Genomic DNA, 17,356 nt, shown 5'->3' on the forward strand with positions numbered 1-17,356 from the left:
GGCTGACTACATGCAGTGTTAAGATAATGTAATGTAAGGTAACGTAATGTCATGTCTCGTCAATGTTTTGTGTCATTACTGATGCCTAATGACTACTAGGAATACTACATATGACTTGTCTTTCAATATTTTGTGACTAGTAATGGGCCATAGTCAACCACAAAACATTTACAAACTATTTTTGAAAAGCCACAAGAGCGTGAGGGAGTGATGTTTGAACCAAGATGTAGCGAGGGATGACTATATTTACTTACATTTCAAATTGTTTTCTGCATGTAAAACTATAATTGTTCCATTTTATAAGTGTTTTGTGTTAACATGTTTGGGTATCTGGAACAAATTCATTGGATTTACATTATTTCTTATAGGAAAAATTGTTTCAGTTCAGTGCTTTGGTCTGCTTCAGTTTTACACTGACCCTTTGGAATGGATTATTCACGAAAACCGAGGTTCCACCATATATTCATTATTTATTGTCACACCACATTAACCGGGTGACATTGCGAGCACATAATTAATTAATTCCGACTTTAGAAATGTTATGCAATATACTGTAGAATGATGCTGTAGTTGTTCTATATTGAGCATAAATAACTACAATGAAGTGAAAACGTTCTGTGAAGTGCTGTATTTGTATCAGTTTGTCCCCCTTGTTTTCTTATGCATGTGTTTTTGTCTTTTACAGTTTTACTGTGTTAGCTAGGTCAGATTTTGCACAGCATATGTATCTGATTATAAGTTTTATCGAGAAATCAAATTTACTTTCTAAATGGATCACAGCTTAATGAAAGTCATGTCTTCTGCGATATCAAAGAGAATTCAATGCGCCAGTTTCATCCCCACGCTGCCCACCGATCTTTCCCATCTTTCTTACCAACAAGCACAGCCACCAGAAGCCCCGTCAACCTCTGCTCTTTCACTTCCTGGATCATAGGCTTTTCTCCTGGTGCTGTAGCTTTGCTCATGACAGTGAGGGCGTTGACATGAGTGACAGAGCGCACAGTGGCTGCTGTGAGCCACGGCAGGCCAAACAGTGGACAGAAGGCTCCAAGAATAACAATAAGCAGTAGATCGAGGTGAAAGCCTGAGCCTTTCATCAGGCGACGCTCCTTCTTGCTGACAATCAGCCTGAGAGAGTAATGGAACGGGAGAAAATAAGAGTATATAAGTACCAGAGTATATATATGCTATGTACTTACGAAGTGATCTGAGTTTCCATAAAAATGAGTATGAACACAAGAAGGGCAGGCACAACTGACGCTCCCATCATCCAGGTGGGGAAGGGCTGCTTGTCACCAAAGGGGCTGATGAACCAACCTCTTTTTTCTGGGGAGGTCACTGAAAATCCTGATGGCACATTGAGTTTCTAAAAGTACACAAACAGGACACAAGGGAATAAGGAATGACCCCAATGTAGAAAAAAAACAAACAGATAAAAGTTACTTAGAGATACATTCACCTGTGTGTAAGTGTCAGTGATGGTGTAATCCACCAACACTGAAACTAAAATGGAAATAGGAATGCCAAAGTCCCCGATGATTCTTCTAGCCTGTGGTCAAAAATGAAAAAAGTCATAATGTTGTCAAAGTTTGTAGAGACAGTGTGTCATGAATTTGTACCATGTCACTGAACAATCTTATAATTTAGTAGCCTGAAAAAAAAACAACTCCACAAGGGATGTTTCGAAAAGTGATCTCCCTCTTGTGGGATTTGAAAAAAGTTTGCTCTAACAGAAGACATTTTACCTTTCCACCTAAAAATCGACTGTTTCTGAATTTTCGAAGGAAGAAAGCGACAAAGAAGGTGCCCATCATCAGTACAAGAGACAAGAGGGCAGTGTTGGGTTGGTTTATGACGTCTTGAAGATCAGTTGGAGGGGTAGTGTCACCAGGGTACCAAGCCATCAATGGGTGCTCTTTAAATACCTACAGACAGACAAGTAACAAGGTCTACTATATTTTGTGAAAAATCATTCATTAAAAGAAATGAAAAAAAAATTGGTAAATCAGGTATATCATTACTGTAATAGTAAACAATAAGAGGACTTTGCTCTACACTACCATCACTTTCAATGAGGTCTGAAGCTAAATCCCTCCTGGTAGTCAAGACTAAAACACCAGGGAGACCAAGCTTTTGCTGTGGCGGCGCTCAGATCGTGGATTGAGTTGCACCCCCACATTAGACTTGTTTCCTCTATGGCAGTTTTTAAAACTCAATTTAATACTGTTTTTTTTTTTCCTTGGCGCTTTCCCCAATTATACTTAAGAGTTGTCAGTCTTATTGTATTCATTGATTTTCTTGTTTGTAAGTGTGGAGTCTCCTTATTTATGTCTCCAGAACACAAGCTAGAGCAGGGGTCACCAACGTGGTCCCCGCGGGCACCAGGTAGCCCCCCACGACCACATGAGGTGCCCGCAAGCCTGCTTTTCATTCAGGTTTTCAGTTAATAATGAAAGAACAGTAGAAAGAAATGAATTCTGAAATACAAAATGTGAGTTGTGGACACCAGCATTTTGTTAATGTTCTGGTAAAACAAGCATATTCGCTTTGTTTGGGTTTAAAATAAGCTCTGAAAATAAATGTTACAAAAATGAGTAGCTCTTGGCCATTTTCATTTTGTAAAAGTAGCTCTCACAAGGAAAAACGTTGGTGACCCCTGAACTAGAGGTTATCAGAACCCTCCAGGACATCGACAACAGAAGACAGATGGAACAGACATACAGTATATCAGGAAAGCGCCCTCTAACTGTGGGTATCCTAACTAGGCCTTTGTTTGTTAAGAAAGGCTACTGATTCTGAGCCTGAGGATAGAAACAGGAAGCGGAATGGGGTGGTCCCGTACATGGCTGGTTTGCCAGAAAAACTCAGAAGCATTTTTCCAAACATAACATAGTGATGCATTTCAAAGCAACCAACACTCTCAGACAAAATCTGGTTCACCCAAAGGACAAAACCCTGAGAAACAAACTCAGCAATGTTGTTTAAACAGGACAGTGTAGTCAAGAGTGCAATGACCCCCACATCGGAGAGACCAAGTAATCCTCATACAAACGCCTGGCACCACACAGGGGAGCAGTTTCTTGGGGCCCAGTCAGTTCATTTGCATCCCAAAAAGAAGGGGCATTCCTTTGAGGACAACAATGTCCAAATTTTGGACAGTGTGAGGACTGCTGGTTTGAGAGAGGTGTGAAAGAAGCCATTTATGTCAAACTATATACAATCACCTATCGTCTGCTTAGACAAATATCGTAACATGTCCTCTCCACTATCAAGCTGTTTTGCCGCCAAACAAGGGAACGATCTATTGTTATGCAGGATGGTGGTTCACCAGCCATGACGGGTAACAACAACAACGTTATTGTGACCACCCCGGGGGGACACACCCACCAGAAACATACACAGGGAGACTCCACACCTAAAAATGTAGAATTGAAGAATTCGATTGGATAATACCTCAATTCATTTCACAATCTTAATTTGTCATTTTACCTTGGCAATGCATGTGTGCACCTTTATAGGAACAGAGCAAGACTTTTCTGTCCCATCATGAATTAACTATGGAAAAACGCCATCAAACACCTTAGTCTTTAGTCTAGAAAGCCCAGATACCCAGATATAATGAATTACCTTGAAAAGCTTAGAGAATGTCTCATAGATGAAGATGAGGGAAATCAGGAATGCAAATATCTCTTGAGTAAAGGGTGAGATGAAGCGAACGAGAAAGCTGCCCTCTGCCGCGACAATCACCAGGACAATAAAGATGAGCCAGAACCCGATCCAGACTCGACCAGTCAGGTACTCAAAATCATAGGCCTGACAAAACTGAGTGACAAGACATGCAGTCATGTGCTTAGTAGAAGAAAAACAAGTAAATACGTCTTGTTATAAATCATCATAGTTTAGTGAGATTGCATGCTACCTTGTAGAACGCTTCCTCAAACACCAGTAAGGGTCCAGAGAACCCGATGATAAGAAGTGGCTGACCAGCAAGTAGTGAGAATATAACTCCGAGAGTTGCAGTTGAAACAATAAGTTCAGTCACTCCCATCATGCCCTCTGTTTTCTCCCCTGCATAATGAGACATTGTGACTAGTAGACAGAAATTATGGGGTTCAAAGTACTGTACATAAGATAGTTATAGTCGTAGGACACCGTTTTAATGGTAGTCTAACTTGCACAATTGTGTATCAGTTATCAATTTCTTCTCAAATTGTGCAGAATGTATGCACTTACGGTATTGTAAACTCACAATTTTTTCTGTGTTCTGTATTGCTGTTGGTTTTGCTCTGATAATTATGACAATTTGTTGTGAGTTTTATTCCATACTGGTGAATTTATGACTTAGTTATTGTTGTATTTGTATTATTGAAGTGTTTAAATCACTATTCTGTTCAAATTGCTTGTCACAAAATTTCATAAAAATAAGAAGGTTGGACAAAATGTGTATGTTTTCCTTTTTTTAAGTACTGATCTGGATAATGTGTGTTGAAGTGTTGTAGTTTGCCCTTACCTAGCAAGCCTCCAAAGGTTATGGTAGGTGACAGAGCAGCAAAGTAAATGAAGATGACAGCGGCAATGCATTGCATATCCACAGCATCTTTCAAGTCACTGACATAGTGAGGGTACCGGCGCCGAATGTCGTGTATCAGTCCTCCAAACGGAATCCCTGAACGCTTTAATGGGTCGATCTCTTGTTCTCCATTCTCCTCCTCCTCTGGACTGATATCTAGATGGATTGTTACACATTTGGTTAACAAGCAGATGTGCTATTAAGCATTATATTGTACTATTCTGAGATCTTAAAATAAAATGAGATATACAGTATATGGTCAAAACATTTGCCTTTCTAATGTAATATTCTCTATTTTTGTTATCATTCATATGCACCAAGAACAGTACAAAATAAAGGCAAAGCTGGAAGATTATTTTGTGCCACAAAGTCCGAGTGTTGTCTCGATAAGACGAGAACTGCTTTAGTTGTAGTCTTGTCTAAATCCACCCTTAATACTTTTTTGGTTTCTTTACAAAAGCAAAATACTGCATACTCACCATGGTGAGTAATTTAAGACATGTCTTTAAAAAAATAAAATATGTGCAATTAGAAATGTATATAGAGTCGTCCCGTATGGAACACATTTATTGTAACACACACAAGCACAAGTCTCGTTAATGTCTTAAATGGCTTATTTACTCATTACTTATTTCGTCAACTATATTGGGTATTATGAGTGTAAAGCTGCGGCAACCAGTCCAGGGTGTACCGCCGCCTCTCGCCCAAAGTCGGCTGGGATAGGCTCCGGCATACCCCTGCGATCCTAATGAGAATAAGCGGCATAGAAAATAGATGGATGCATGAGTATAAAGGTGACTATAGCGGTGTTGCTGTTAATGTTAATGTTATTGTTATTTTATTGTTATTTTAATGTTAATGTTATTTGAAGGCTGTAAACAGGTTTTCTATGCTCTAACTACGAAAATATTTCTTTTATTTATAATGAATTTTACTTATCACAATTAGTAGTCTGTAGTAGTCTGGAACCAAATAACCGCGATAAACAAGGGATTACTATATATTATTGGTGTTGCCGAATCCAAAAGGCCTTTCTGGGCATAAAGTTCAAGACATTATCAAATACCTTTGTTGTCCTGCTCTATGCCACATGATGAGTGGTGCTTCTTCAGTTCTCTTTCCTTGCGCTTACGCAGCATCTGCTTCTGGAAGTCAGCCACTGTCTTCAAGAGGTCTTTGCCCTCCACATCTGACGGTGGAATGACAATGCTGCAGTCCAAGAATTCGTTGATGCCATTCAGTAGGTCCTGTCTGTTGTCTGCGAAATAAGCCACCTCATGGAAGTTCTGAAATCAAAGTAAACAATTATGTAAATCCAGAAAAAAGCCCAGGAGTTTGATTTTGTTACCGGAAAATATTTATTCTGCATTGGGTTAACTTGACAAGGTATTTGGATACATGTCACAACAATCTGTTTTGTGATAGCATATGTTTTTTGATATGCTTAATCATGCCGAGTAGTGACAATAATATAGTCATAACATTTATCAAGGAATGAGTGTGGTAAACAAATACAGTGGTGTGAAAAAATGTTTGTCCCCTTCCTGATTTCTTTTTTTTTTTGCATGTTTGTCACACTTAAATGTTTAAGATCATCACATTTATTTAAATATTAGTCAATGAAAACACATCTGAACACAAAATTCAGTTTTTAAGTGAAACTTTTTATTATTAAGGGAGAAAAAAAGTCCAAACCTACATGGCCCTGTGTGAAAAAGCGACTGCCCCCTAAACCTAATAACCGGTTGGGACACCCTTAGCAGCAACAACTGCAATCAAGCGTATGCGATAACTTGCAGTGAGTCTCTTACAGCGCTGTGGAGGAATTTTTGCCCACTCATCTTTGCAGAATTTTAAGGTAGCATCTCAGTAGGGTTCAGGTCGGGAGTTTGACTAGGCCACTCCAAAGTCTTCATTTTGGTTTTCTTCAGCCATTCAGAGGTGGACTTCCTGGTGAGTTTTGGATCATTGTCCTGCTGCAGAACCCAAGTTCACCCAACAGATAGCCGGACATCCTCCTTCAGGATTTGCTTGAGTCCCAAAGCTTTAGAAATGGCTTTATAACTTTTTCCACACTGATAGAGCTCAATTAATCTCAGTTAAATTATGTTTTAACGGGGGGGGCAATCACGTTTTCACACAGGGACATGTAGGTTTGGATTTTTCTTCTCTCTTAATAATGAAAACTTTCATTTAAAAACTGTATTGTGCGTTCAGTTGTGTTGTCACTGACAAACATTTACATTTGTTTGATGATCTGAAACATTTAAGTATGATAATCACGTCTTCCGGCTCAGGGACGGTGAAATTGGTGTGGGTCTACTACTTGACTTTTTTGTTCCATAACCCCCAGGATCTTTGTAGAAGTTTAAAAGGACTTGTCTTACTGCGTCCAACCTCAGCAGCAATGGCGCGCTGTAAAAGGCCTTGCTTATGCAGCTCAACAATCCAACCGTGTTCACAGAGAGAAAGCTTTATTGCCTTTAAGATTACATGAGAGATTATGACAGTGTGAATACCCGACAGAAAATGACAGTGAATCCATATTTTTGCCAAAATTTTGGCTTTTAAAGGCTGTGGTCTTAAACCTTTGCTCAGCTGAGGAACAGCCTATTTCACTTTAATGGTTATTTGCAATAAATTGCTTTCGCAAAATGATTTTACTAAGTACCTTGTCAGACATGAGAGTTGAGAAGGAACGTCCAATCTCATGATAGTCCATGTTGGACTGACTGGGACCAAGCAGAATGAAAATGAAGCGGACAGGGACAGGGACTTCCAACACCGACTCCAGAAGCACAGCCTCATTGAGCCTCAGGAAGGCCATTGCTGGCTGCTCCAGAAATTCAACACAGCCTGACAGAACAAAACAAAAAGACATGTTTATGCATGTTTTATTTGATAGCTTTTGTTTTTTGGACATTTTTTGTTCCACCAGGATTATTTATAGTGAATAAAATTTAACCTCCTTTAAGTGATGAAGGTCTTAGGTCATAGTGGAGTTTTGTGGAGTTCTGCGGTCTGAGTGAATTTTGTAAAATGTTAAAATCACAAGTGCAGTGGCATCTCGTTTTTTGTGCACCCTGGTTTTCGTAGGATTCAAAAATATGTCTGGGTTTTCGTACTCGCCTCAGTTATCGTACCGCCAAACCGTGCGCAAATGGATAGTGGTTCTTTTAGAGTTGAGACACTACAGGTAGATTCCAGCCAGGGAATCATATTTCATCATCAAGGAATGAGTGTGGTATCATGATGTGTGTGTGGCTTATTTGTTCAGTGAACCACACACAATGATGAGCAACTTTGTTTCTGTCTTCATTCCTATTAAGCACTGTGCGCCCTGCACTGATGAGACGTTCAAGTGCAATGCATATGTCTGAGTGTGTGCTGCAAAATAATCAACAAGTACCAGAACTTTGATAAAGAAGGTGAGAAACACTGTTGAAATCCAGAAATAACTCGTAGCAAAGTACGAAGATAGCGTTTGTTAAAATAAGATTTTAATGTAAAGGTTCCGGGTTGCAGGGGGAATGGTTTAACAGAGACACAATACAGAAAATGAACCAGGCCAGTGTGTTTAATGATGATTGTACCTGCTGCTGAAGTTTATAATAAAGCTCAAGTGAGTTAAAGTATCCAGCTCGAACCATCCGCTCTTTGAAGTTAACATTGTAACAGACTAGAAACAGCATCCGCGTGGCTCTTCAATAATGATTAAAGTGATGCTTAATATTAATTTATCTATTTAATTCCTCATTTTTGTGTATCTTGCATGTATTCCGCATGTAAAACTATAATCATTCTCTTGGATTAGCATTATTTCTTATGGGGAAAAGTTATTTTTTTTGGACATTTCAGTTTTCGACATTTTTTAACAAATTAATGTCCAAAACCAAGGTTCCGGTGTACATTAATTTGAAAAGTACTTGGACTAAATAGTTTTATTTAATGCCCACTTATTTAAATCTTGCATTTAGTAAAGATTACAGGTCCACTCCAAGCAGTTAAAAAAGAATGAGACAAAAGCTGGTCTCAACATACTAAATTGATGTAGGCTGTAAAATGACAGCATGCGCTTAATTATGTACTTTAATCATGTTTTTTTTATGAAAAGACAAAATAAATGAAGTAGTACTTTGTCCATAATTGTAAGTGCTTACCAACTAAAACAATGACAGCTTCAGCATCTCTGGGTATCTTGGCGAGGAGTTTTAAAGATCTGGCGGCAGCTGGATGGCTCTCAGGAGATAGAGGGTGGAGAGATTTCTTGGAGGAAGAACAGTACACAGATTATCCACATTACTGTTCTGAGCAACATTACGTGACAACAGAGTGCAGCTTGGGATAAATTACGCTGTATTATTAAGCCAACAATGCCATATGCAGCCTCCTCCAATATCCCCTATTGACCTACCGCTTTGATTTTAAAACACATCACAGAATGACAAACATCAACATTTTGCACGAGGAACATTAAAATTTCACAGCTAATACATCAAGAAGTCTTAAAAAGAAGTGCCAGTAAGCTGAATCAGACCATAATTCAACGCATGTGGTCAAATGGGCTTTGCTTTCTAACTTCAACAAGTACCCACACGACTTCTGACCTCATGAAATGTGATACAGGCCCCTGGTGGGGGGCTTTACGCAATAATGTGTGATCAAAGATAACGGGTTATTTTAAAACCTATTGAATACCATAAACTACACTGATGCTGTGTATCTCATTGATGATTACGATAGCTGAGTTCAATTATCTCGCCGTATTCCCGTCAAATCACCCGCTTTGGCTTGAGTCAACCGAATGTTGATGATGTGATATCGGCCTGCACTGTTTCAACTTCATAGCCTTTCGTCACGCGCTTGTATTCTTAGTCACTGAACAGCCTCTCCAAGTGACACAAGAGGTCGAGAAAATAGCAACAAAAGTATTGGTTAATAGGTCAATAATAAAAAAAAAATCATAAGATCATGGCAAAAATATCTTGCCGAGTTAAGGAACAAGGAACTCTGGTGGGTTATGACACAAAAGTTGGTGGCGTAACCATTTTGGGCGGGGTGCAGACAGCTAGTGAAAAAGGACATTGAAGTGTTCCATATACCTAAAAATAAAAAATAAAAATAAATCAATAAAATAACAATAACTACAAATAAAAATAATAATAATAATAATAATAAAAAGAATTAAAAAAAAAAATTAACACTTTAAATACAACCGATGTTTGACATTAAAGTATTCCACATACATTACTGTAATAATGAAAATATTAAATAAATTAATAAAACTAACAAATAATAATAAGAATTTTAAAAATAATAATTACTTTAAATAGAACCAGTGTTAAAGTATTAAACATATATTAATAATACAAATCCCAAAAATACATAAAACATAGCAATAAATAAAAATAAATAATACGAAGAATTTAAAAATAATAAATACTTTAAATCCAGCCAATGTTTGACATTAAGGTATTACAAATACATTAATAATAACAATACTAGAAAATAAATACAAATAAAAATAAATACAAATAAATAATAACAAAAAGAAAAATAAAAAATAAAACACAATAAATACATTAAATCCAAATGTTTATCTTGTTATTTTGACTTGTTATTTTAATGTAAAATTAAGCAATATTTTAGTCATCTTCCTCCGTGGTGTATACTAATTGCACAGTTCTAAGTGAAATATCTGATTTTGTGACCTCATTCAGTGTAACTTTGCTATTTAATTTTAGTTCATGCATCATTTAAATGCTAGAGGGTGGCAAAAAATCTGGAGAAAAATCACCGTCATTACAATTATGTGTATTAATGTTTAAAAAGATGACGTAGGTGATTAAAAAAACAAAAAAAAAACAACATTGATTGGTTTGACTTCAATAAAGTCGCGACTTAATGACCGTTGGAAAACGTGGTTCCTGCAGGGACAGTTTTTGAAGAAGACAATGTTTAGAAGACATACAATCATGTAACGCAAACTTACAAACAGGCTGACAAAGACTTCTTGTTTGGGGTCATACACTGGTCCTTTGTTATCCTGGTGTTCAGCATGTTCTTCAGCTACCAGGGGCAGGTTCGTGTCCTGGACATGGTTGTGATTGTAACTCCCATGGAGACTGGCAGACGAGTGGTAGCGGTGAAAACGATGCTTCATATCACTTGGATGGCTGTGGCAAAAAAGTTGTGTGTTAAGTGTCAGTGTTAATAGAGTTAAGTAGAGATGCTCAATACTGGCTTTATTACCGATATCCGATAAACCGTTAACATTTTTTCATTGCTGTATGGAGCACGTCATCATTCGCACGCCAATATCGTTATCGTTACCATCATTATATTATTATGTAGGATTGTTTACAGGACAGGAACCACGGTTCAATTTAATGACAAAAATGAAAAAGTACAAAGAAAGCTGCACATTTCTGTGTGTAAGTGAAATAATGTTTGACTCCCTCTAACGACAAATCACATGCATTGCTGTTAAGTCCAATGGTGACATCACCTCACTCATGAGGACCACATGGTCCGGTATGATGGTGCCCAATTTGGACAAAACAACCTCTTGACTGAAGGAGGTGGAACTGCTAAGGGAGTCGTGCACAAGACATTTCTAATGGATCTTTCAAGTGGTCTTAGAAAGCAATGAGCCAAATTCTAACAGCATCTCGATGTGTTTCTTTCCACGTTGTAAATCTGATGTCAGTCTCATAATGACTGTAATGACGGAGGGTTGGTTTCCCTGTGGAAGCTGCCAGTGATATGCTGGGAATTTACGTGGAAAGGCTGACAATGACCGCATGATGGCCCAGTTTGAATTTGGCTCGATGGCTTTATTTTTATTTTGCATTGCTTAGTGTGTGCATGCAATATCCGTTATATATAAATGTTGCATGCTTGGAAAATGAAACAAATTGGATCAACACACACACGAAAATGTATTTGTATACAGTATATGAAAAAATGCCAAAATTTATACCTTACAGTACATACAGTCAAGGAATTCGCTTTCAGACTATCAATATATTTTTTACATCTTGTAATTCTCTTGAAAAGGATGGGTTTGACCTTCAAAAGCCTATTACTGAAAGTTAATTAAGCTACAAGTTATATATAAGGATGGCTGATAATATCAGCTGATTGATTAGCGGCATAAAAATGTGATATTTGTTCATATCGGTATCATCGGTATCATATTCTATTTTTCTACTGACTCATCTATACCTGTACAGTACAGGTATATTTGGCCAAGCATAAGTATTTATTTCTTGGTACCGTAATTCATTTTGACAATATGTAGCTCATGTATTGTCATCATATCATTCCTAAAATGTATACAGTGGAACCTTGGTTAGTGTCATTAATCCGTTCCTGAAGGTCTGACTCTAACCAAAACATACTCTAACCAAATAAATGTTTCCCATTAGAAATCATGTAAATCCAATTAACCCGTTCCAGGAAGCCAAATTTTTATAGTTTTACATGCAAAAAAGTATTGGAAATGTATATACACTCCCCTCCAAACGTTTGGCCTGCAGGTGTTCCCAAACCTTTGGAGTGGAGTGTATATGATGAATGAGAGGGATAAATGAACACTGAATGTTACGTTCACCTTCACTGAAGACATCATTGTTGACAAAGACACGATGTGGCAGCGAGATAAACATGGACACCACCTTTGTGTTTTCCAATGCGTTAATTCTTGAATTCTATAGTCTTTCTCACCTCAAGTATCTGCTTTTCTTTTGATCATGACTGCAAAATGACCCAAAATGGAGCCAAACAAAGTTGCATGTGCCTTTATTAAATATAAAGAAGGTGAGTAACACTATTGAACACTATTGGTTCCTATTTCCATGTATTAACAAGCTAACAGGCTGCCAACAATGACGTTTTATGTTCAAACTACATTAAGAAAACAGACTAGACGTGTGCCATATTTTACGCTAACCAGAAAATGTATACAAAACTAAGCAAAATGTTGCAGTAAATATTCAATGCTTCTTGAGACGTCATCTGTACTTCTGTGTAGAAGGTGTCGGACGTTTCGCTCCTCATCCGAAGAGCTTCGTCAGCAAACTAATAAGTGCTGGTAGCTTAGGCCTTAAATACAGTAAGAGTGGGCGGAATTGGTGTGCCAACACCCTCCTCCTATTGGTTCGTTACACTAAGCCTGGGCGGAGCAGTGGTATAATCCTATCCTGTTATTCACACCTACGATAAAAGGGAAGTGTCGCTCCCTGAATTGGGTATGAACGACTCTGATACTGGCTTGTTAGCATCTATTGTTCTGGCTCGGCCCTGCCTTCACCTCATTTGCAAGACTAAGAGCTGTGGGTTTTGGTCTCAGTAACCTGCTGAACACAGGGTCCAAATTAAACCTCAAACCACCATTCCGATTCAATGATGGGTTCTGTTGTTTGACAAAAATAGCTTCCTTAACTCCTCTTTCAAACCATCTGTTTTCTTTGGCCAAAATCTTAACCTCGCTGTCCTGAAAAGAGTGATTGGTAGCTTTCAGGTGTAGATGTACTGCTGATTGAGGACCACTAGCATTGTCCCTGCGATGTTGATAAAGCCTTTTTTGGAGCATTTGCTTAGTTTCCCCAATGTAGTGCTCTTTGCATTCCTCATCTTTACAGTGGATGGAATAGACCACATTGCTCTGTTTCTGGTTTGGAGCCTTGTCTTTAGGATGCACTAATTTTTGTCTCAGGGTATTTACTGGTTTGAAATAGGTAGGAATTTTGTGTTGCCATAAGATCCTCTGGAGTTTTTCGGAGACCCCCGCTACATAAGGGACTACCACTCCTCTCCTTTTTGCTTCTGTGGGCTTTTGGGTTTCTTTCCCTACTCTCTTCTTTTGACATTTGTTAAAAGCCCACCGTGGGTACCCACAGGTTGAGAGCGCTCTCTGGACATGTTGTGTCTCCTTTTTCTTTCCCTCAGCACTAGTTGGTATTTGTTCCGCTCTATGTTGGAGGGTCCTAATAACCCCTAGTTTATGTTGTAGTGGATGGTTTGATTCAAAAAGCAGGTATTGGTCAGTGTGTGTGGCCTTTCTAAAGACCTCTGTAAGTAGCTGTCTGTCCTTTCCTATAATTACCTTGCAGTCTAAGAAGGCTAGTTGGTTTTCTTTAGTGTCCTCGCGAGTAAATTTGATATTGGTGTCCACCGCATTGATGTGATCTGTGAAAGACTGAATTTCTTGTTTTTTGATTATGACAAAGGTGTCATCCACGTATCTAAACCAGTGCCTTGGTTTTGTCCCTGAGAAGGATGTGAGAGCCTGTTTCTCCATCTCTTCCATGTACAGATTCGCCACTATGGGTGAGACTGGTGAGCCCATAGCACAACCATGAATTTGTCTGTAGAATTTCCCTCTAAACTGAAAATATGTGGTGTTAAGGCAAATTTCCAGTAATTGGCAGATGTGGTCAGCACTAAGTTTTGTTCTCCGATGCAGAGTTGAGTCCTCGAGCAGTCTCTTCCTCACCACCGAGACTGCTGCTGAGGTGGGGACAGATGTGAAAAGTGAAGTCACATCATAAGACACCAAAGTTTCCTCTGGCTCCAATCTGAGGTCTTTGATGCTCGCCACAAACCCTTTTGTGTTCTCTATATGATGATCAGTGTTGCCTACCAATGGGGATAAGACTGTTTTTACATATTTCGCTACATTGTACGTGGTAGAGTCAATGCTACAGACAATGGGTCTGAGGGGAAACCCTTCCTTGTGGATTTTTGGAAGGCCATAGATACATGGTGTAGCCTCCCCAGGGTATAACCTATGATACATCTGTCTGTCAATTAGTTCTTCCTTCTCTAACTTTTGGAGACAGTGTATGATTTCTTTCTTATACCTACTGGATGGGTCCCTTTTAAGTTGCTCATATGTGTTGGCATCACTAATTAGACTTGTTATTTTTTCTTCGTAGTCCAATGTGTTGAGAACCACTGTGCATCTGCCCTTATCAGCTGGTAAGATGGTGATGCTCTCATCTTTCTGCAGAGCCGCTAATGCTTTCCTCTCACCTAACGTGATATTGGACGGTGGTGGTTTGGCACTACTGAGAAGGGCCGATATTCTCAGACGAAGGTCCCCTGCCTCTGTTCTAGAAAGGTTATTGTTCCTGATGGCCGATTCAGCTGCTGTGATATAGTCTACTGTGGGTATCGTTTTAGGAGTCACTGAGAAGTTGAGACCCTTGGTTAATACTGCCTTCTCTGTCTCCGAGAGGCTTCTGTCTGACAGATTTTTGATCCAATTTTCTTTAGTATTGGTCTGATTCCCCCCATCCTTAGTGTTTACGACAAGCTGTGGTCGATTTTCCAATAGAAGTTTCTGGAATTTTCCCTTATGCCTTTCTTTGGTTTTGCTATGGTGCTTCATATAACCTGATTTGGTAAATTCACAAACCTCCTGATAGGTTTCGTGCGTAAGCTTGGTTTGCAATCTCTGATAGAAGGTTTCTACTTCAGACTGTTTATTTTTTATCTCTATGTTAAGCCTCCTAATTCTCAAATTCTGTATTTTTCTGATGTAGTTTTGTTGCATTTTCCTTGCCAAGTGTCCTTGCTCAAGGGACGCTTGCCTCATGCATTTGGGGATTAACCTACTCTGCCTGCATCTAAGATTAAATCTGAGGTGGTTCCTTAAATCTGCTAATTTAAAGAGCACTACATTGGGGAAACTAAGCAAATGCTCCAAAAAAGGCTTTATCAACATCGCAGGGACAATGCTAGTGGTCCTCAATCAGCAGTACATCTACACCTGAAAGCTACCAATCACTCTTTTCAGGACAGCGAGGTTAAGATTTTGGCCAAAGAAAACAGATGGTTTGAAAGAGGAGTTAAGGAAGCTATTTTTGTCAAACAACAGAACCCATCATTGAATCGGAATGGTGGTTTGAGGTTTAATTTGGACCCTGTGTTCAGCAGGTTACTGAGACCAAAACCCACAGCTCTTAGTCTTGCAAATGAGGTGAAGGCAGGGCCGAGCCAGAACAATAGATGCTAACAAGCCAGTATCAGAGTCGTTCATACCCAATTCAGGGAGCGACACTTCCCTTTTATCGTAGGTGTGAATAACAGGATAGGATTATACCACTGCTCCGCCCAGGCTTAGTGTAACGAACCAATAGGAGGAGGGTGTTGGCACACCAATTCCGCCCACTCTTACTGTATTTAAGGCCTAAGCTACCAGCACTTATTAGTTTGCTGACGAAGCTCTTCGGATGAGGAGCGAAACGTCCGACACCTTCTACACAGAAGTACAGATGACGTCTCAAGAAGCCTTTTCCTCGATGGACAACTCCTGTACGACTGAGAGCCTACACAGACGTAAATATTCAATGTTAACCAAAACACACGCTAACCGAGGCAAACACTATCCAGGGTTCCACTGAACTTAGGTTCCACTAATCAACTGCCAATGAGTTTCCCTGACATGTCAAAATAAGTCCTCATCAATGTATGTTTATTAAAAATAAACATACATTAAAAACATTTACATGTTGACATTAAAAACATTTACATTTGACAAGCCGAAATCCAATTTATTCATGTTCTTAAGATTCCAAGAAGTCTACTTAATTAATGCTGAGGAAGTCAAATATTTACACTGATTCTTCCGCACCAAAAACGCAAACTGCTTTAACAGTTTATTGCAGTGCCATTAAACTGAAAGACAAGCTTGGCAAGGATGCATAAGGTATCAGTTTTCTGAGCCACTTAACACTTAAACTTGGCCCAAAATACAGGATTTCAACAAAACTATCAAAGCATTACTCACTCATGGAGGAATGATACTTCGTAGTTCGCAATATCATTTCACTTTGATTGGAGTAACAAAGCATTTGTTTGAAAGCAAATTATGTGCATTTTGTGGTAAGTGTGCCGCTGCCCTGTAACAAACACACACACTTGAGTACCGCAAAGGTATAGATCGAGGGCCACGGCTGATTACACAAAACATCATCGACGATGGCGTAGACTTTACAGCCGCGCACAACCACAGTACAGTTCCAACATCTGCAGCCCTGTCAACCACAGGAAAGTTCAGATGATGAGCCAAGTCTCGTTAAATCTAACATTCTGGAAATTCCCAGTGTGGGTTCCCTGTGTCAGCCTTTTGCTAACACAAACCAAAAAAATGGAAGAGGGGAGCTTAGATCATTTTATACGTTGCCATACATATGCTCGAATGTAGCTGAATTCCTATCATTAAAAGGATGAAGAAAAACCTGTTCATTTTTCATTTACAATAACATTTCCCATTATTTGAGATTAAGATGGTTTAGATTTACTAAAGCTTTTGGCCATGGCAGTAAAAACACTGATGATTATTATGCGGGTGGGAATTATTGTAAGTCAAAAATACCCTGTAGAAATATTTTGTAATTCTTGAACTCATCTCCAAGGACGATTTCTTGTTACTCATTTACTAGTGATGGAAATTTCAGTTCTTTTGCCTCGGTTCCCAAGAACAAGCCGACACTTTCGACTCCCAAATGGATCCTCAGATTTTTTGTTGCTTGCATTTATTTTTATTGTAAAACAAATTTCTAATGTGCATATATAAATACAGTCGTCCCTTTTTCGAAAAACCGTAATAGAGTGAGGGAGCAATATTCCAACCGTGATGTAGCGAGGGATGATTGTATATCAGATATTTACTGTATTATCCACATGGCTTTATTTTTATGCACAATATGGAACAGATTGCTCCACAAAACAAATTATAAAATACAAAAACATAGACCCATCTTAATTGGACAAAAA

General features: G+C 38.8%; 1 protein-coding gene across 4 annotated transcripts in view; it reads right to left on the bottom strand.

The window, feature by feature from the left end:
- Positions 1 to 17,356, bottom strand: part of slc4a3 (solute carrier family 4 member 3) — a 55,788-nt gene that overhangs the window by 13,084 nt on the left and 25,348 nt on the right. For all 4 annotated transcript variants that reach the window (XM_054788237.1, XM_054788236.1, XM_054788239.1 and 1 more), the window contains 11 exons: positions 10,563 to 10,746; positions 8,731 to 8,836; positions 7,242 to 7,426; positions 5,637 to 5,856; positions 4,511 to 4,726; positions 3,920 to 4,068; positions 3,628 to 3,822; positions 1,746 to 1,925; positions 1,460 to 1,549; positions 1,200 to 1,366; positions 875 to 1,128 (listed from right to left, as the gene is read on the bottom strand). In XM_054788237.1, coding sequence (XP_054644212.1) covers positions 875 to 1,128; positions 1,200 to 1,366; positions 1,460 to 1,549; positions 1,746 to 1,925; positions 3,628 to 3,822; positions 3,920 to 4,068; positions 4,511 to 4,726; positions 5,637 to 5,856; positions 7,242 to 7,426; positions 8,731 to 8,836; positions 10,563 to 10,746 — 1,946 coding nt within the window. The remainder of the gene's footprint in view (positions 1 to 874; positions 1,129 to 1,199; positions 1,367 to 1,459; positions 1,550 to 1,745; positions 1,926 to 3,627; positions 3,823 to 3,919; positions 4,069 to 4,510; positions 4,727 to 5,636; positions 5,857 to 7,241; positions 7,427 to 8,730; positions 8,837 to 10,562; positions 10,747 to 17,356) is intronic.

The sequence above is a fragment of the Dunckerocampus dactyliophorus genome, chromosome 9 (genome assembly GCF_027744805.1).
Source record: "Dunckerocampus dactyliophorus isolate RoL2022-P2 chromosome 9, RoL_Ddac_1.1, whole genome shotgun sequence".
Classification (NCBI taxonomy): Eukaryota; Metazoa; Chordata; class Actinopteri; order Syngnathiformes; family Syngnathidae; genus Dunckerocampus; species Dunckerocampus dactyliophorus.